This window comes from Myotis yumanensis, unplaced genomic scaffold (assembly GCF_028538775.1).
Source record: "Myotis yumanensis isolate MYYU_CA2020_CCGP unplaced genomic scaffold, mMyoYum1.0.hap1 SCAF_1, whole genome shotgun sequence".
Classification (NCBI taxonomy): Eukaryota; Metazoa; Chordata; class Mammalia; order Chiroptera; family Vespertilionidae; genus Myotis; species Myotis yumanensis.
In genome coordinates, this window is record NW_027223752.1 from 37,669,998 (window position 1) to 37,689,868 (window position 19,871).

Genomic DNA, 19,871 nt, shown 5'->3' on the forward strand with positions numbered 1-19,871 from the left:
AAGAATGAAAACTCTCAATCGATGGGCAGTCTGAAAAACTGGCCAGGAAAGTTCCCTGATGAGCCAGGGCCATCCGTGAATAGCCTCAGTGGCCTGAAGTGAATTCCCGTTTTTTTTCCCCTCTGATCCCCTCTACCATAGGAGTGAGCCAACTCTCAGGTGAGTCGGAAGTGGGCAGGACAGAACGCAGGAAGCCACAGGAAGTCTGGGCCAGCCATAGCTGGACTCCTGATCATTGAGAGCTGGCCGTGTTGTGAGGAGCTAAAAACATAGCCACGTGGTCAATTTCAAGGTCTCTGGACACCCAGGCCTCTTACCTGACAGTGCACTGTAGTATGGGCCCTCCTCGTCGTCTTCGTGAGAGGAGGAGCCCCCCACGTCACCTGTGTGATCCCACTCCAGAGGGATGGAGTCCACGCTGACAGGGGTCTCGCAGCCAGACCGCTCGGGCCCCGGGCCCGGGGGCACCAGATGACAAAGGGCCTGAGGAGACGAGGGCTCCTCCATCTCCCTCCGCTTACGCCAGGCGTCGGTCTGGATCTCCCTGGGGTCTTCCATGTCCGTTTCATTCTCAGAGGCCTCCTTTTCATCTTCCAAGCCCTAAAACGGGAGCATCCAGTTTTAAGAATTAACCAAACCATAGGCGACTCCGGTTCTGAGGAGCGTTGGGAGTTGGCCCGCCCGGCAGTTCCCGACAATGGCCATCAGTTCCCAGGCCCTGTTCCTGGTTATTCCAATTTAGACTCTACGTCTAGCGTGGGACCTACAATTGGTATTTGCCAAAACTCCATTTTCTTTCCTAGGAAAAATCTTAAATTTGATAATCTACACTCAACAACTTTATCTAAAAAAGAAAGGGAGGCCAAAGTTTCCTTGATGGTTATATGGCAGGTTCCTCCAAAAACCAGAAAATTAAAAAGTAAAAGAAATTTTTTAAGGCAATTCGTGTTCTGAATAAGATTCACATGTTCAAGGACCACACGTACCGGGTTCTTTCTTTTTATCCCCAATCTTATTGTTCAGAATATAGAATCGTATTCTCCCTGTGTTATCATGACTCTAAGAAAAATTGCTACCTTTAAAAATGAGAGTAATGAAATGATTTGTATAGTGCACCAAATATCCTAGCTACTTAGGCAATAAAAAGCTGTCCTGAAAAAAAAAAAAGAGAGAGAGAGAATAATGTAGGTTATTTTTGAGGCTATGTGTGATGAAGAAATTAGGTTTGAAGTTGGGCAGTTGACGACACAAAAAAGAAAAGATGGCCAATTGCGTTGGTCGAGGTCATCATCGAAGCTTCAGGCACACAAAGGCAGTGGCCTCTGGGTAATGGCCCGACGCCACCTGAATTTCCCCAAAGGCCCCTCTGTCAAGGGAATCATCACAGCTGCTTTCAAAAGCTGGCGCTTTCGGCGCTTCAACGGTGAGAACGAAACACCAGAAAGGCACAGATATTAAGAGCTCCCAGACATTAACACAGCGGAAAAGGCCAGTACAACCCCCCGTTAGCACTGTAAGCAAAACCAGAACAGTTATAAAGATATCCCAGGAGTACTGACACGGGCCAGAAACCACGTACCCAGGAGCACATGGGAAAGTGTCGAAGGGGCAGGACTTGGCAGACGTGCTACTCTTTCCACTGGGAGATGAGAGCCTCTAGGTAACTGTGCCTCTATATTAATAAGAGTGGAAATAGCCCTAACCAGTTTGGCTCAGTGGATAGAGCGTCGGCCTGTGGACTAAAGGGTCCCAGGTTCGATTCCAGTCAAGGGCATGTACCTTGGTTGCAGGCACATCCCCAGTAGGAGGTGTGCAGGAGGCAGCTGATCGATGTTTCTCTCTCATCAATGTTTCTAACTCTCTATCCCTCTCCCTTCCTCTCTGTAAAAAATCAATAAAATATATTAAAAAAAAAAATAAGAGTGGAAATAAAAATTTTCCACAAGTCTGGTCAAACCCCAAGTCTGAGTGGCCCAGAAGCCCCTGTGGGTGCGCCCCCCTTACCGGGGCGTGGGAGGTCAGCCGCCGGTGGAAGCGGGCGACCCTGCCGAACACTTCCTGGCAGTATCGGTGCAGCTCCTCCAGCTCGTCCTCGATCAGCACGGCATCCAGGGGCTCGCTCTTCTGAATCAGCTGCTCCCCGAAAACGATGAGCTGGTCAATCTTGTTGGTGTTTAATGTAATTTCCTGTTGGAAACCCTGTGAGGAACATGAGAAAGGATTTCAAAGAAAGGGGTTTCTCTGAGGATTCAGACAATGTCTGTTTCTTATAACAAGCCACAGAAAAGTCATCAAAATGTCATGATTTTTTTGTGCCTTCACCTAGTACTCTAGCTTCATCCGTTTTTAACAAGGTGACAAACATTTAATAATTTACAACAACTGTACATATTTTTCCCTCCTCCTTCTGGGCACTGACTTTTCCAATTAAAATGATTCTAAAAGTTTGACATGGATGGCCGGTCATGCACTGTCATTGAGTGTGGTCTTAGCTCAACCCTGAGAGCAGTAATTTTCGGTGGAAAAAGAATATTTCCCGTAGCCAGCCACCAACGGGCATTTGCTTCAGCGGACACAGTAAGAATGACCATTAGTGCCATTCTACCAGGGACGGAAATGTCCATCCTCAACTTCTTGTGAAACCTAGCCCAGGAGGGAGTGATGTGAGGTTCAAGTGTGACACAGATTATTGGTAACAGTGGGAGAGGAGACGGTATCTGTTCTGGGCCGCTCCCTGATACAGCTGTTCCCATTATACTGCACATCTGGAGAAAGAGCATCTCGTGCCTTCTGTTTGGAGCCTAAAGAGTGTTCTCTCCCTGGATGATTATAAAAGACGAAGAGAGAAAGGGGCCTCACTCCACTGATCACTGGGCTGCAGGGAACAGTATCCTTGCTGGTGAGCACCCCGCCGTGCAGGTGGAGGCAGCCCGGCAGCTTAACCAGCTCTGGAGTCTGCCCCAGCCTTGGCCGCTCGCCGCTGCGCAGGCAGCTGCGTTCCTTTACGAGGCGCCAGGGAAAGAAGGCTTACGTTGAGCTGGCGCATCTTGTCGTCGGCGTCGCTCTCGGAGAAGTGCTCCACGTTGGTCAGCTGCAGGTCCATCTCCGTCAGCCACACCAGGATGCTCTCCCTCGTGCCCTCAAATTCTTCCCTCTGGTTGGTGAAATGCTGCAAAAGGGGAAGAAAGTCACATTTATGCGGATGGCACATGAGAATGGAGGCCCACAGCAAGGCTCTAGCTGAAGGGAGAGGGTGCCTGGACTCAGAAGCCTGTCTCCAGGGACCTGGGGCCCACAGGGCACGCGGGCCAGTGCGACATCAACCAAGCCCTCAACGTCTCCAAGTCTCGGCGTCTTTCCTGGCAAGCGAGTCATGGGAATGCTGGCTGTGATCTCTAAGGTCCTGTCAGCATTTAAAACTCTCTGATTCTCGAGTCTAGGTCAGGGATTTTTCCAACCTGTCCTCTGAGCAACCCCCTCAAAGTCCAAGCCTGGCACCGGGCCCGTTTTTACCCATCAGCAGACTGTGGAAGCTTGTTGCTTGACAGAGGATTTAGTAGCTTATGCTGGAAAATTACTGCTCTCAGGGTTGAGCTGAGACCAGCCCCGTGTGCCTTCCCTGATGTAATTCTGGATGCGTTTCCATCACCTCCAATGAGGGATGCCTTTCAGGTTACCATGTCATAGACCAATTCCCAGACCAGCATTGCATTCAGCACCAAATGAGGTTTAGATTGTCACAGTCAAGTCAGCAGGAGATAAAATTAATGCAAGGGGGTTCTCCGAGAAGCTAGCCTGAGAGGGTTAAAAGAAAACCAAAAGCCCAGATTTTCATTTCTTTAGAATGGTGTCAAGAGTGCTCCGCCCTGAGAAAGAAGCAGGAATTAAAATGCCGCCTGCAGACACGGCACACACGGGTCCTGCCAGTTTACACCCGATGCACGAAGGCTGACATAGCACGTTTTCTAAATTATAGAAATCTAAGGTGAATGTTTTCATTAAAAAAAAAAAAAAATCAAACGCAGTGTCTGAGGTTGGGCAGTGTGCCCTGGAATTCAGAGAATTGCTGTCCCAGCCTGCGCACTGCAGAGGGGATTGCCATGTCCCTCACGGTGCCAGAACCATCGGGACACAAAGGCGGGCTGAGGTCCAGCCCCAGTGACAGCAGTGCCCACACCGCGCAGCCTGCGAGCTAGTGTGACCGTCAGGGGTCAGAGACGGCGAAGAGAGAGAGATGTGTGTAACACAGATCACATAAACAAGCTCTGCCCAAGAGGCCAGTCCTTTAAGACAAACAAAAAGCTGGCAGGGGAGAGGAAAGGGAAGATGGCAGAGTAGGTAAACTCCTGTACCTGCTGCCTCCCACAACCACATCAAAATTACAACGAAAATACAGAACAACCATCATCCAGAACCACTGGAGAGCTGGCTGAAGAGAAGTCCTACAGCTAGAGAAGTAAAGAAGAAAGCACACTGAGATGGGTAGGAGGTGTGGAACGGGCTGATCTGGCACCCACGTGGGCTGCTTTTTTAACGGGGAGGGAGATTATCTTTGTGGAGGCCACCTGGAGGAACAAATGGTCCCAGGGTCCCAGAGCTGGGAAAAGAAGTTCCTATGTTCTGTAAAAACCAGTGCAGATTGGGGCTCAGTGATACAGAGGCTGCAGGAGACCCAGTTGTTCCTCTTAAAAGGTTGGCACCACAAACTGAACATACAAGGTCCTGCTTCCTCTGAGCTCCAGCACCAGGGTGAGGCGTTGGGGAGCACAGACTCATATCAGGAGGAACTGGACTGTCTGGCATTGGGGCAGGAATTCGGGGGTGGCTTTCTCCCAGATGGATTCCTATGCTGGGATATTCCCGGTTGCATGGCTGACTGGCAGCCATTTCTGTTTGCTCTGCCCTGGTGATTCCCTAAGACCCTGCTTCATCCAATTACAACCCCACCCAAGCTGTATGCAACGGCTTTTGCATATGAATGGCGTGATCTTGCTCAGGCTAAAATCTCTCAAGCTGCAGCTGGGTCAGAAAGCCCCAAACCTATCAAGACCCAGTACCAGCACCAGTCTGCCTTGCTTCATACCTGGGCCTCATCTGGGCACTTCCAAACCCAATACAAAGAGGAGGAATCTGCAGATCTCTCTGTAGCACCTGCTGGGTGGCCCCAGGCAGAGACTGACTTTGCATCTCCCTGGAGACCCAAGTGCCAGTGTACCCAGTGGTCAGTGTCAGACCATACCAGATTACAACTCTACACATCCATAAGCGACACACTCAAGGGGCAGACTCAGTGAGCACCAAAGCCCCACTGAAGCAAGTCCTGTTCCATAGGGGTGTCTCCTGCACAGCAGCTCTCCCACTGTAGTCGCAGCTGGTCCCCACAGCCAATTAGCCTGGAGGCCAATTTCTCTCAGTGACACCAACAGCAATCAAGTCTCAACTACAACAAGACTGTGCTTACAGCTCACAGAGGGATACATCTAGAGTGCCCAGCTCAGGTGACTGGGGAGGCTGAGCCACTGGGCCGTATAGGACACTTACTACACAAGGCCACTCTGTCAACTCAAGGAGACTTAGCAGCTCTACCCAATACACAGAAACAAACACAGGGAAGCAGCCAAAATGCAGAGACAGAGAGGCATGTCACAAATGAAAGAAATGGAAGAAAGCAAACTACTGAATATAGAGTTCAAGACCATGGTTCTAAGGTTACTCAAGAATCTTCTAGAGCCGAAACCGGTTTGGCTCAGTGGATTGAGCGTCGGCCTGCGGACTGAAAGGTCCCAGGTTTGATTCCGGTCAAGGGCATGTACCTGGGTTGCGGGCACATCCCCAGTTGGAGGTGTGCAGGAGGCAGCTGATCGATGTTTCTCTCTCATCGATGTTTCTGACTCTCTATCTCTCTCCCTTCCTCTCTGTAAAAAATCAATAAAATATATTAAAAAAAAAAAAAAAGAATCTTCTAGAAACCTCACCCAGAATGGAAAAGGATCAGTCAGAAATTAAGCATACACTGACTGAAATAAAGAATAATATGTAGGGATTCAACAGTAGAACATTCTGAGAATCAAATCAACAATTTGAAATATGAGGAAGCAAAAAACACCCAATCAAAAGAGTAAAAAGAAAAAAGAATCCAAAAATATGTAGATAGTGTAACTTCAAGCATTACAATATTTGCATTATGAGGGTGCCAGAAGAATAGAGAGAGCAAGATATTAAAAACCTATTTGAAGAAATAATGACAGAAAACGTCTCCTTCTGGTGAAAGAAATAAACTTACAAGTCCAGGAAGCACAGAGAGTTCCAAACAAGAGGAACCCAAAGAGGACCACACCAAGACACATCACAATTAAAATGCCTAGGGCTAAAGACAAAGAGAATCTTAAAAGCAGCAAGAGAAAGCAGTTAGTTACCTACAAGGGAATGCCCATACGACTGTCAGCTGATTTCTCAACAGGAACTATGCAGGCCAGAAGAAAGTGGCAAGAAATATTCAAAGTGATGAGTAGCAAGGACCTATAACCAAGATTATTCTACCCAGCAAAGCTATCCTTTAGAATTGAAGGTCAGATAAAGAGCTTCACAGACAAGAAAAAGTTTGGTTCTTCACCACCAAACCAGTATTACATGAAATGAAGGGTATTCGTTAAGAAGAGGAAGAAGAAAAAGAAAAAGATAAAAAATATGAACAACACAATGGCAACAAATACGTACCTATCAACAACTGAATCTAAAAATCAAAATAAACGAATAAGAAATCTAATGAACAGAATAAACTGGTGAATAAAATAGAATCAGAGGTATGGAAATGGAACAGATTGACAATTATCAGAGGGAAGGGGGTGGGGGAGGCAAGAAGAGATTAACCAAAGATCTTATATGCATATATGCATATATGCATTACCTATGGACACAGACAATAGGGTGGCGAAAGCCTGGCGGGGGGGGGGGGGGGGGGGAGGGGGGGGGGTGAGGACCGGGAGGAGGGGGGCAATGGGGAGAAAAAAAGAGACATCTGTAATAATCTCAACAATTAAGATTTAAAAATAGAGAAAAAAAGGAAATAGAATGAAATATGATACTTGATATTAAAAATAAAGAGGTAAAATTATTTTTATAGATAAAAGGTTGGCAGGTTTGGCTTGAACAAAAGGGAAGGATGTCAAACAGCTGAGGCCTGTGGCAAGCCTGCTGTCGCGTGCCACCCCTCCCTGGCACCCCTGGGCCGAGCAGTTACTCTGAGCCTCCGCAGGACGGCCGTGACCCGCCTCTGGAGCCCGTCCCAGCGCTGGTTGCCCTCGTGGACCATCTGCTTCAGCCGGCTGGCCGTGTCGGTGCGGTTCTCGCGGGCCAGCCGCCGGTACTGCTTGTTGACCAGCTCCAGCTGCGTGAGCCTCTCGTGCACCTGCCGCTGGAAGGCCTGCGGCACACAGAGCGGCGTCAGGGCCAGCGGCTCACCCCCACACTAAAATGGCACGGGGGGTGGGGGGTGGGGGCTCGCCCTGCCGGTTCCCCCGCCCCTAGCTGAAGGACAGGCATTTGGGCCCGCTGCGTGCGGCTGGTGGCAGGCTGTGCCGGGGCCCTGGGCGGCGGTGGGGCCCGAGCCTGCCGCAGGCGTGTCCCCCGGACAGGGCTGGAGAGGGTCTTACCTCAAACTTCTTCAGCTCTTCTTTGGCGACTGTGTAGAGCACCTCCGAGGAGTTTGGGGAGGCTGCCGTCCTCTCGGCTGATGTGAGCCAGTCTTCAAAGCGGGAGTAATCATCTAGAAACTTCTGCCACAGGCGCCAGGTCTCCTCGATTCTGACGGCAAGGAGGCAACTTAGTGCAAGCCGCCCATTTCACCCAGAGCTCCGTATGTTCTCTGGACTGGCCCCACCCCCTCCCCAGCACCGGCCCTCCTCGGGGGCAGAGACCCGGCTACGCCTTCCAGGAGGTATCTAGGCCCATTGCTCTGGGTCAGGACTCCTTCCTCCCGGCAGTGCGAGCCCCTCAGAGCCCTGCTTCAGAAGCTGACAACCGGGACAGGGCTGCGCACGGGGACAGCCAGCCACGTCACACCCGCGGCACCGAGAGCTGGGAGAGGCGTGACCCCGTTATGTTCTCCCTGAATTTCTCTAATAAGCACTTACACCTACTGAGCCTTCTCTGCCAACAGCCTCTGAAGGGAACGGAGCACAGCTGCTTATTTAGGTCAGGAGGGTGCACCGACTTCGGCTGAAACCCCCCCCAAACCTTTAGGGGCAGCTCAGTGCTCACTTCATCCGCCGCTCCATCGACATGGTGCATATGTTCCTCCAGCGCCTGTCCAGGCTCCTGGTGGTCTGCTGGATGGAGTCGCACTCCGTCTCGTTGGCACAGGCATCCGAGTCGTGCAGGAGGACATCACAGATGTTGAACACAGACTCCACCCCCGCACTGTGCTGCTCAATGTCTCGCTGCAGGTCCTACGATGACAGGAGAGCAAGAAGCGCCTTGAGACGGTGGAGGTGGGAGGGTTGGCATCAAAGGGTCCCCACTCCTCCCCACCTCCCAGCCCAGGGGGCACAGCCCTGGGGGCATTTCCACCTTGGAAGCAGCAACACAGGCTGGGTCTCTCATCTTTGCGCAACCCTCTGGCTGTCGCCTCTGACACAAAACCCAAGCACTGGCAACACTGGGATGGATCTGTTGAATGGACTATGTGAGGTGGGGCGGGGGGAGGGAGGGGAAGGGGAGCAGGGGACCCTGCCCTGAGAGCCCGCCACCCCACACAGACTTTGGGGAGGCCCGGGGTCTACTCCAGACCACCGACTCCAAGGGTCTCAAATGGAGACTTGGCTTTGGGGAGGCCTTCCACAGAAAACCGAGTCTTTTCAGCAGGACCAAACTCGTTAGCAACATAAACTCCTCACCTTGTATGGTCACAGAGTTCTTAAGGCCTTTGTTATCTCCTCACACGCCAGGCTGTGCATGCAGCATATGGTGCACAGCCTTCCAGCAGCCCAGCCCAGGGCGCCACAGCCCCAGGGGAGGACTCGGGGGTAGGGAGCCCCCCCACCCACTGATGGGGTCCAGCCAAACTCAGGGAGGGGACAGGGTCTCGAGTCGTGTCCTGAGCTGGTGACAGTGATGCATTTCCCTAATTTGGGAGGAACGTTCATAAGAGAAAATACATGATTGTAGGAAAAAACAGAAACTCTGTTTAAGAATAAACATGGCCCTGGCCAGGTGGCTCAGCTGGTTGGAGTGTTGTTATGTACACCAAAAGGTTGCAGGTCCAATTCCTGGTCAGGGCACGTACCCGGGTTGTGGGTTCAAGCCCCAGTCGGGGGGGTAAATGGAAGGCAACTGATCAATATCCTCTCTCTCTCTCTTTCTCCTCTCCCCCTTCCTTCCTCTCTAAAGCAAGCAACAACAACCAAATTCTACAAAAAAAGAAAAAGCATGAACACGGTATTTTCAGGTGTTACTCAGAATATTTCCCTCCGCACAGCATGTGGTGGGGAGGAGAGGAGCTGTTGGTCTTGCGATTCTGGGCGAGCTAGGATTCTGAGATCCAAAATCTGTGATGGGTGACGTTAGACACACACTAACCTTAGTATTCCAGTTACATTGCGAAATAGCAGAAACAAAGTTAAATACGCCGCTACTAAGGGTATGAAAGTTCCCTGGGTTCAACAAAGCTCAGTTTACGGGAGGGGCTGCTCCATAAACAGTGCGGCCTCTGTCCGCAGGGCAGCAGCGTGATGTTCAGGCCAGGCTGCCTCACTGTGTCTAATTTTGGAGGTACTACGTTGTGTTCATAGGTAGGACTAATATTTCCTTTTCTTCTAATAAATGCACACTCTGGGGCATTCTGTGTTCACGTGGACATGAAGGAATACAATGGTAACTCAAATATACTTTAAATCAAGCAGGTCTCAACACGGGTCCTAACTGATGAAAAATGAGCCCCTCAAAGGCTAGTCAGACAGAAGAAAGTGTTTTCCCGCCGCCAGCCTGTGTGCTGTGGCGAGGGGCAGGGCAGCGGCTGTGAGCGCAGCCCCGGGCGTGCCTCCGCGGCGGGAGTCTCCCCAGGGTCGGTGCGAGGACCCGCGTCCCACGGGCGAGGGTGACACGGGAGTCTTACTGGTTCACAGACCCACACGGAGGAAAATCCCTTTAACTGTGTTGAGATAATAAATAAGAAATCCTAACACCGGTGCTGAATGAGGAACACTGACAGCAATCCCACCACGGGCACCCACTCCGGCACCGTCTGCACAGTGAGGTTTACAAAACTGCTCCAATGTAACCTGAAGAGCCGGACCTAAGAAACAGCACAAAACAATGTGGAAGACTTTGCCAGTAGCTCTGGAAAGGGCTCCTGCTGGGTTTGTGTTTCTGCTCCAGAGCAGGTGACAGAGCACTGAAGCTGGGGCGGGGGGCAGGGAGGGGAGATGGGGGGACAGGGAGGGGAGATGGGGGACAGGGAGGGGAGATGGGGGGAGGAGGGGAGATGGGGAGAAAGGGAGGGGAGATGGGGGGCAGGCAGGGGAGATGGGGGGACAGGGAGGGGAGATGGGGGACAGGGAGGGGAGATGGGGGGCAGGGAGGGGAGATGGGGGACAGGGGGGAGAGGGAGGGGAGATGGGGGACAGGGAGGGCAGATGCGGGGGCATGAAACTAGAGCCGGGCAATGCAGCCAGGAAGAGTGAGTGCACAAAAGGGACAGGAACAATAAGATAAGGGGGCGAGAAGAAAGCCAGGCTGAGCAGCCAGAAAATCCCAAGGGTGGGGTCCCTGTGGTGGTCTCAGAAGGTCTCCCTGGGAGCAGTGGGGGTGGCGGGCAAGTCCATCAGGGTGGTCTTGGGGAGTGCAGTGGTTTAGGGGGTGGGCATGAAGCTGAGTTGGCCACTGGGGAGGAAGCTGTTGGTAATTACAGAATGGCGGGGCCAACAATTCCCCCCAAGCCACCATCTGGCACCCCATGGGAATCAGGGAACCAAAGAAAGGGGGAGTGATGCTGAAGGCTCAATACAAGTGGTTCTTCATTTAAGGTGTCAAAGGTCGCACCTTCTCTACATTTGAAGACCACACAACCCTCGCCACCTAAAGTAATTCTACCCACAAGAGGAGGAACAGAAGGGACTCTTATAAGGCCTGACCCTGCCACACCAGAGCCCCAGGGGCATCCCGATGAGAATTCAAGGACAGCATGTCCCTCGACCACTGTGGGCTGCGGGCTTGATCCCAAGTGTTCAGGTCTTATTTCTCGAAGCAATTAAGCAATTTATTACATTTAATTAGTGACAGAAACATAAGTAAGGTTTTTAGAAATGGCCCATACATAATTTGTGTGTGTGACACATTTGTAGTGTTTTTGATGGAGCATTTAAGGCCTGGTCTTAGAAGAATAAACATGGTAAATTAAAAAACACACAAAAATACTGAGTTTCCTCAGGACATCTGTGGTAGACAGACTATACTTCCACTTCCATCCCCTTATCCCCAGAATCTGGGACTATGTTAGTGTCCATGGCAATGGAGAGTTAAGGTTGCTATTCAACTGATCTTAGTATAGGAAGATGATCCTAAATTATCTGGGTGGGCCCAAGGGTCCTTAAAAGTGGAAGAGGGAGGTAAAGAGTCAGAGGAAAAGTGACGATGAAGAAAGGCCAAATGCTGGCGCTGAAGGAGGAGGAAGGGGTCATGAGCCAAGAGATGCGGGAGAGCTCCGGGAACTGGAAAGGGCAAGGTAACGAAGAGAGCAGATTCGAGTCTGAGAACCCGATGACAGCCACATTGCTTATCTGGTCAAAACAGAATCTGCTCATGGGTCTGAGAAGAACAGAGGCAAAGGAAAGCTACTGAAATCTATAAAATAGAGGAATATGACAATCAGCCGGGACGCAGTAACACCACGACCCAACAGCAGGGATCTGAGGCTGCATGGCACCTGGCTGGGGCAAGGGACCTCAGGCCACGCCCCCCACCCCAGCACCGGGGCGAGGAACCTCAGGCTGCGCCCCTCTCCCCAGCGCTGGGCTGGGGGACCTCAGGCTGAGCCCCCTGCCAGATGGGGCATGATGGGGGACCTCAGGCCACGGCCCCCGTCCCGGTGCCAGGCTGGGGCACCTGAGGCTGCACCCCCTGCCCGGTGCTGGGCTGGGGGACTTGAGGCTGTGTCCCCCACCTGGAGGGGTTTGATGGGGGTAAGGCCGGCCAGGTCTGAGTCTCACCCAATGCGGGTGGGGCTGGCCGGGTCTGGGTCTCCTGCGTTTTCGAAGCGCGTGCAGGTGGTGGGCGGGGAATTGAGTCTAGGTCCTGCTGCGCGCCCCAGACTCTGACAGGAGGGAGATTTTCATATACATTTTACTAATTTTCTTTCATCTCTGACACTTCTATTATAGAGAAAGGGAAAATAGCAATATTAAAATACTTCCTCTGATTAATTCCCTTTTAATGTGCACGAATTTCGTGCACCAGGCCACTAGTAATAATATAAACAACGATTTTACCAATAAAGACAAGCTTGGGTATAGCAACGAGAAGGCAGGTGAAAGTGAGCCCGTGGAGGGCAGGAAAGTGGATTTGATGAGTCAGTGATCTAAAGAGCACCCCAGGCTAGTGTGATGATCAACACCGGTAGGACTCAGTGGTTTCAAGGGAATTTCCAGGGTTGGCTCCGAGGGTACGTAAGAGATGACAGGAAGGCAGGGAGCACTGCAAGGGTGGCTCCCTGACCTACTGGTCCAGGCTTGCTCCTATTCCACCTTTTCTTGCTCCTATTACACCTTTTTTAAAAACTCCATCAGACACTGAGTATTATACCATGAAAACCTTCCTTGGTGAGAAAAATGGCTTTTCTTTCAATTTGTTGCCTTCCAAAACTATACAGGGGTGGGTAAAAGTGGGTTTACAGTTGTAAAACAAATAATACAATAACTAATAAGTAATACAAGAATAAACTCTGTTGCGCGTTCTCACAACTGTAAACCTACATTTGCCCAACCCTATGTTAACAAAACCAAAACAACCATCAAAGTTAAAAAAAAACACACCACAAAATAAAAAACCTATTGGCACTAAGATGAAGGTCAGCACCTTAAACATTATTCCAAGTATTTCACAGAGAACTATGTGAAGGGCGGTGGAGCGGTGGGCACTGGAGAGGGAGGCCTCCACGTCCAAGAACATGGACAGGCGGTCGGCTTTCTCTGGAAAAACCAACCAGCGTCATGAAACGTGACTGTGCGAGCACACAGCCAAGAGGAGGCAGGTGTGAGCGGGCAGGTGGCAGGCCCACCCACCCCCTCGCAAAAGCCCACTTCTCATGGCCCACCTGCTGCTCGGCGAGCCGCTTCTGTATCTCCTGGTCATCACAGACGTCATAGACCACGGGCTTCGAGAGCTCAGACTCAATGCGAGCCAGCCAGGTGCGAAGGTTGCTCATGTTCTTGTCTAACTGCTGGATAAAAGCAAACGTCTCCTTCAGCTTCTTCACCCTAAACACATGTGCAGGAAAGAGAAAAAGGTGGTGGAACACAAAAGTGCAACACGCAGAGGTGAGAATGCTCCCATGGGTGTTGGGGGGTGAAATAAACTGATGAACGGAGCGGGTGGCGGGAGCAGGGAGAAGGGGTCAGTGGGGGTGGAGTGGGGAAAGGGAGACATCTGTAATGCTTTAAACAGCAAAGATAAATGGGGGAAAAACACACACAACCTATATTGGTCATTGATTTTATAGCGAGAACAACTCTCACCAGATAGGAGCTTTCACAGAGTATGTGACACTTTACAAAATTGCTGTTGCTGTTGATTTTCAAGCGGACTCAGAGTTAATCCTCCCAAACAAAGATGAAGTCCTATCATTCCCAGAGTGGGGTTCTCGGGGCCCAGCCCATCTTTCTCTCTAGGTTACATGGCCTCACCTGACCTCCCCCCGCTCTGTCTTGGGCACCCCGAGACTGCAGCAGCCAGTGAATAAAAGCACCCTGAAGAGCACGCCTGGTTCACTCGGTGGTATCTGACCCATGATGCCTCTCCTGGGACTCCCCTCTTGAGCAAGCACAGAACATGTACCAACCCTCCAAGTCTAGTCTGAGGGGCGGGGTGCTTACCCTTTCGAGCACAGCTCTAATCTCATCCACCTCCCCAATCCGCCTGACTCAAGGGGGAATGACAGCTGCTGAGGGAAAACAGTCTCCATACAGATCCTGAAATAAAATGTTTCCATAGACCACCTTCACGAAAGTCCTAAAGTAGAGGGAGGGAGGGCTTTTTCTGGAGATCTGTGGGATTTTTAGTGAAATCCAGAAACTTGAAGTAATGGCTGCAGTGGGAATTCCCCACTTATCAACACTGGGTTTCAAGGTGCTGTCAGAACCCCATCCCATGGCACCAGGAACAGGAACGGGGGCACCGGCCCTCACTCACAGCAAGCACCACCGTCACCTCTTCCTCGCCTGCCTGTGAGCAGCTTCCTCCCGCCCTCCTCGCCTTCCTCCCCACCTCTGTGCTGCAGCCAAAGTATACACGCGTTAGCATACGTTAGAGATGGCGAGTGATCCTCGCTCAAACCCCGCCACAGTCCTCGCCCTCCCTGACAACCGGGATAATCTCCTGACTGTTCAGGTCCTCCAGCGGTCAGCGGCCTCTGCCTCCAACCCCACTCTCGGCAAAGCGGCCCCTCCTCCCTCTCCACTTCTGCCACAGCCCCTTGTCCACGAGCTCCCTACACCGGGCCCTCCCACCTTGTGCTGTGCCTGCCACATGCTGCGTGGGGCTCAGCACCTCCCAAACGCCTGGCAGGCAGGAGGTGTCACCAAGTCTTTGTTGAACGAAGAAGTGTGTATAAGACTTCCACCACGAGCTATTTAAGTAGTCCACGGAGTGGTGTGTGCGCGTGCGTATTTATTTTTTGCATCCTACAGCTGACCAGCTCAACCCCAGGACTTCCTGCTCTAGCTCTTTTACCAGTTAGTTTTATGATTTAGGGAAAATCCTTTTATCTCAAGCCCCCTCATTTCTAGTAGGCCTCTGAGGCTCCTCAAGCTTCAGGAAGGTGAAATTATGGCCAGAATTCTGGAGGTGACCAGACTCTGTTCTTTAAGTCCCATTATATCATCTATGAACTGTGCACCCCTGCAAGGTACCCGACTTTCCTGACTCCTGGTTTCCTGGTTATCTGCAATGTCATCCACCTTGCAGGTGGTGGTGAGACAAACAAGGATGCATGGAAAGCCTTTGGTATAGAGTAAGTGCTCACTAGGGTACTAGCTCTTATTATTGCTAACTGGGATTACATGATGCTATGATGAGGCCTCATTTATACAGCATTGGACCTCACAAAGGCCATTCATAAATATTTCATTTTCAACACTGCTGTGAGGTAGGCAGGCTTAGCAGTAGGCTGTGGAGTCTGGTGGTAAAGAGCACAGACTGTGGTCAGGGTCTGAGTTTGAATCCTGCCTCTGTTTAATCTCATCTATAAAACAGAGTCAACAGGATCAGTACCTCCCTTCACTGGGTGGCCGAGAAGGTTGAATGAGATATAAGTACATGAGTGGCATTTGACACAGTGCCTAAGAGAGACACATTCCCAGAAACTATGGTCATATGACTTTCACGGGGATATGTTTTCCAAATTACATTTTACTGAAAACACTATGAGGAGTTCCCTTCAAAGCTACAGATGATTTATTAAAAAGGAAATAATGGAATCCAGGGCCAGGCCTGGATGCAGTTGTAACCTAGATCCCTCCTTTGTTCCTGTGGCTTCAGAAGTACACCCTCCTCACCTTAACGCCTTGTCCCCCCGATGGCTCAGGGACCAGAAAGAACATCTCATACAATCCCGAGCTGCCGGGACTCCCAGGCCCATAGGACAAGTTTTCCACAAGTTTGCAAGGGGTGGCCTCCTGGTAAGGCTCTGTCTGGAGGAGCAGCCCAGCCCTGAGAGCTTCCCCACAGATAGGAGCTCAGGCCCAGCAGCCTTTGCACAGCTCTCCTGTCCCGCCTCCCAGAGCGGCAGCCCCACTGCTTCATCCCACACCCGGCCCTATTCCAGCCTCAGGACCCAGCTTCTCATTCTAAAAAGAGAGCTAGAATGCAAGTTTTTAAATGAAGGGAGCTAACAAGCAACAAAATGACCTGGTGCAAGAAATAGAGAGGTGCACTGACCTTGAACCCTGTTAATCCCCGGGTAAGGCGTGCTATGAGCAGAGGGGGCGGTGCATGCAGCAGGTGGAGGGATTACTTTCTTGGCTTCCCCAGATCCGGTGCTCCAGGCTGGTGGTATCCAACATGGAGGGCTCAAGACACACCAATGGGATGCAGGAATAAAACACTAGATTTCCTCTTATTGTCCCATTCTTTTTAAATTTCCACACTGGGTATGCTTTATAATTTACAAACTTTATCACTCAAATGGGACGTATGTAGAACATGCTGTCATTTACTGGTGCCAGGCCTGTTGTGCCGCACACGCTAGCAACTTATTCAATCCTCACAAATGCTATGAGATCGGCACTACTAACATCCCCATTTGACAGATGAAACAAGGGAGGCACTGAGATTAAATAACTTGCCCCACGACATGGTCAGTAACGGGCAGAGGCGGGATTCACACCCGGGCAGCCTGGCCCGGAGCTGCAGTTCTTAAGCACTTTCCTCGTGGCACCGCCCGCATATAAACCTGAGCGTGCTCATATGCATATACTGGGGGTACTGGGTGGTTTTTGTTCCTGTTGGCGAACATGATGAGAAGTCTAGACTCCTGGCTCCAGGATGAACTGGGGAAGGGGAGGGTAAAGCCTGGCCACCAGGGGCTGAATTTGGGGTACCCATGTAAGATTCTCCATGGTTTTCTTTCAATAAACATTTAACCACTCGCTTTGTCTTAGGGCAGCGGTTCTCAACCTGTGGGTCGCGACCCCTTTGTGGGTCGAATGACCCTTTCACAGGGGTCGCCTAAGACCATCGGAAAACACATATATAATTACATATTGTTTTTGTGATTAATCACTATGCTTTAATTATGTTCAATTTGTAACAATGAAAATACATCCTGCATATCAGATATTTACATTGCGATTCATAACAGTAGCAAAATTACAGTTATGAAGTAGCAACGAAAATAATTTTGTGGTTGGGGGGGTCACCACAACATGAGGAACTGTATTAAAGGGTCGCGGCATTAGGAAGGTTGAGAACCACTGTCTTAGGGTCTTGTGCAGATCCTGAGGCTGCAAAGATAACCGAAAACAGGTCTTCTTCCCAGAGAGCGCATGATCTAATGTAGACATCCTAACACAATATAGGAGATGCTCACTACCTCTCTTCTGACGGAGTAAACAATGTTCACTCCTACCTTCAAATCCGTTTTTTCATAAGCCAGGTGGCCCTGTTGTATGTTAAAGATCAGTGCACCTCCGAGCGATCGGGCCACAAGACAATTTGCAGCCACGCTGGGAGTCACAGACGCTCCTAAACCTTGGCTCCATTTTGGGCGAGTGAGGGGCGGCAGAGACAAGCACACAGACCACTCGCATCCTTAGGGCAGGAAGGGAAGGTGGGAGGGAAAGGGAAGAAGGTCACCAAGAAGCTACAAAACATTCATCCGGTCAGGACTGAACATGTTTGTGTCCAAAAACACGGTGACAGAGATAAACGCTGCTCCTCAGACACTGTGTTACCACTTACTCCAGCAGCCGGCAGATGTGCTGCTGAGTTTGTATCGTTCTCTTCCGCACAGACACAGATCTAATTATCACCTTTCCCAGGCCTGGGAGCACCGGTCCTTTGCCACCCCAGGCCCCCGACTTCCCCATCAGGCCTCATTATTATTGCTCTTGAAAAAGTTTAACTCTTGAGTTAATACTGAGCAACAAGGAAAGCCATCCAGAAACCAGACGCTGGGCCAGCCGTGGGCAAACTACGGCTCGCGTGGCCTAATGCAAGACCCGAATAAAAATTCTTATATGAAACCAAACAAGATAAGAATTTTGCCTGAGTGGCTACACATAAGCAGTTCTGCAGGGGTGGTGGGTAGAAATGCAGAAAGTAACCAAGGTGAACAGCTGGCCTTTCATCTTAACCAGCAATGGATCAGAATGGAATACCTAAGCGCCCTGCTCTCCCTCCAAAACAAACAAAATCAAGCCAGGTTGGCACCATGCTACATATCAAGCCCAAGTCTTAGGATGTGACCATGGAGGATTCACCTATTAAATTCACGTACAAGGAATAATTTACATTTTGGTCCTATTCTCTTACATGCCAAAGGGTCTACAGTTAAGTGATAAGGCCCCAGAGCAGTATAAGTTAAAACAATTCCACTGCCAATGTGGACAGCTTCCCTTAAAATATACTGAGGAAACAGACTTAAAATACACACAGGGAAACTGAGATGGTTGAAGGATCTGAGTGTGTCTAGAAATAAACAGATTCTCAGACCTGTGGGCAGCTGTCAGTTGCTTAAAACACTGTGCTGATTCTGAACAACTGCATCTTTTTCAAACGGCTAAACATCTTTATCGTAAGATAATCAATTGCTCCAGGATCCTGACGCCTGGTCAGGGGCATGGACACGACCAGGCATTTGAGCTAATTGCCTCTCTGAAGCGTCTGGTCGCCGGAGGACTTCCATTTTGCACACCGTGCAGTCACATCCCTCCCTGCTTGTCAGAGGCTGGCTGCAGACACACACGCATGCTGACACGGGAGAGAACCCATCCCCCGATGGCTGGCACACGCACGCCACAGCCATCTCCTCGGGACTCTCCATTGTCACCACAACGAGGCGGCGAACGAGCAAGACACAGAGACAGCAGCCTCCCGTCGGCCACAGGCAGAGCTGATGACTGAAATGGCACTTACTGTTGATGAGAAAAAAATCATTCCCGATGCTTAGCGAGGGCTCCAAGTTCCCGGCTGCACCTCCACCTCCCAGGCGCACGGCGGCCCCTCCCCCGGCCCGGCCCGCAGGCCTCTCCATTCACTGGTTCAGCATCTTCCACAGGCTGCCCGCCCCTCGCTGCCACAAAGCTATGCCCTCAGGAAAGGAGGAGACCTGCTTCTCAGCTCCCTGCAATGTTTAATCTCAGTTTTCTCCCTTCCCATAAACGAATCTCTCCGGCCCTTTACACACACACACACACACACACACACACACACACACACACGTACAGTCTTTGTTCTGATGCCGCAGGATTGCCGTGCGGGGGGGAAGAGAGTCGCGGTGTTATCTTGGCGATGGGTTATTTATGAAGTGCTATAAACCGACAGAAGAAACATTTTAGATTGGCGCGCGGGCAAGAGGATTTCTGTCTCATCAAATTTGATTTCTCTGTTTCAGGTTTACAAAAAACGGTGAAATCGGAAGCCCCTGAGCATAACAGGGACATCTTCCTCCCTCCCTCCTCTTAAGGAAGAAATTTCCCAGAGGACAGGGGTGCTTCTGCCCCCTTTAAAAAAATATATATATATTTGCATTGATTTTAGAGAGGAAGGGAGAGGGAGAGAGAGATAGAAACATCAATGATGAGAGAGAATCATTGATTGGCTGCCTCCTGCACACCCCCCGCTGGGGATCAAACCTGCAACCCGGAATCAAACCTCGACCTCCTCGTTCATAGGTCGATGCTCAACCACTGAGCCACACCAGCCGGGCTGCCCTGTTTTTGTTGTTGTTCTGGACATCCTGGCTTAGGAGGGGCAGAGGTCATGTAGTCCATTCCTCTGCATTTTGCAGAACAAATGATTTCTTGTAGCACAAGTAGAGTTCAGGAGTTTGCAGAGGAAGGAATCTTGCCATTTCCCTTGCTAGCTCCTCTCAGGGTTTACCATAGCGCGAGTATCTAAAAGCTTCCTGCCCTCCAATGGCGGTTCTCTACATGACCCTGAGG

The 19,871-nt window shown here is 50.7% G+C and overlaps 1 protein-coding gene across 4 annotated transcripts in view; it reads right to left on the reverse strand.

Annotated features, from left to right (window-relative positions):
• The window catches only part of SYNE2 (spectrin repeat containing nuclear envelope protein 2), a 304,773-nt gene that overhangs the window by 12,571 nt on the left and 272,331 nt on the right, over positions 1-19,871 (reverse strand). For 3 of the 4 annotated variants that reach the window (XM_070418606.1, XM_070418595.1, XM_070418615.1), the window contains 7 exons: positions 13,307-13,469; positions 8,260-8,447; positions 7,653-7,803; positions 7,241-7,423; positions 3,032-3,169; positions 2,005-2,199; positions 318-600 (listed from right to left, as the gene is read on the reverse strand). In XM_070418606.1, the coding sequence (XP_070274707.1) occupies positions 318-600; positions 2,005-2,199; positions 3,032-3,169; positions 7,241-7,423; positions 7,653-7,803; positions 8,260-8,447; positions 13,307-13,469 (1,301 nt within the window). Of the gene's footprint in view, positions 1-317; positions 601-2,004; positions 2,200-3,031; positions 3,170-7,240; positions 7,424-7,652; positions 7,804-8,259; positions 8,448-13,306; positions 13,470-18,843; positions 18,900-19,871 lie in introns of those variants that run through there. The other variant, XM_070418624.1, reaches the window with a different exon arrangement.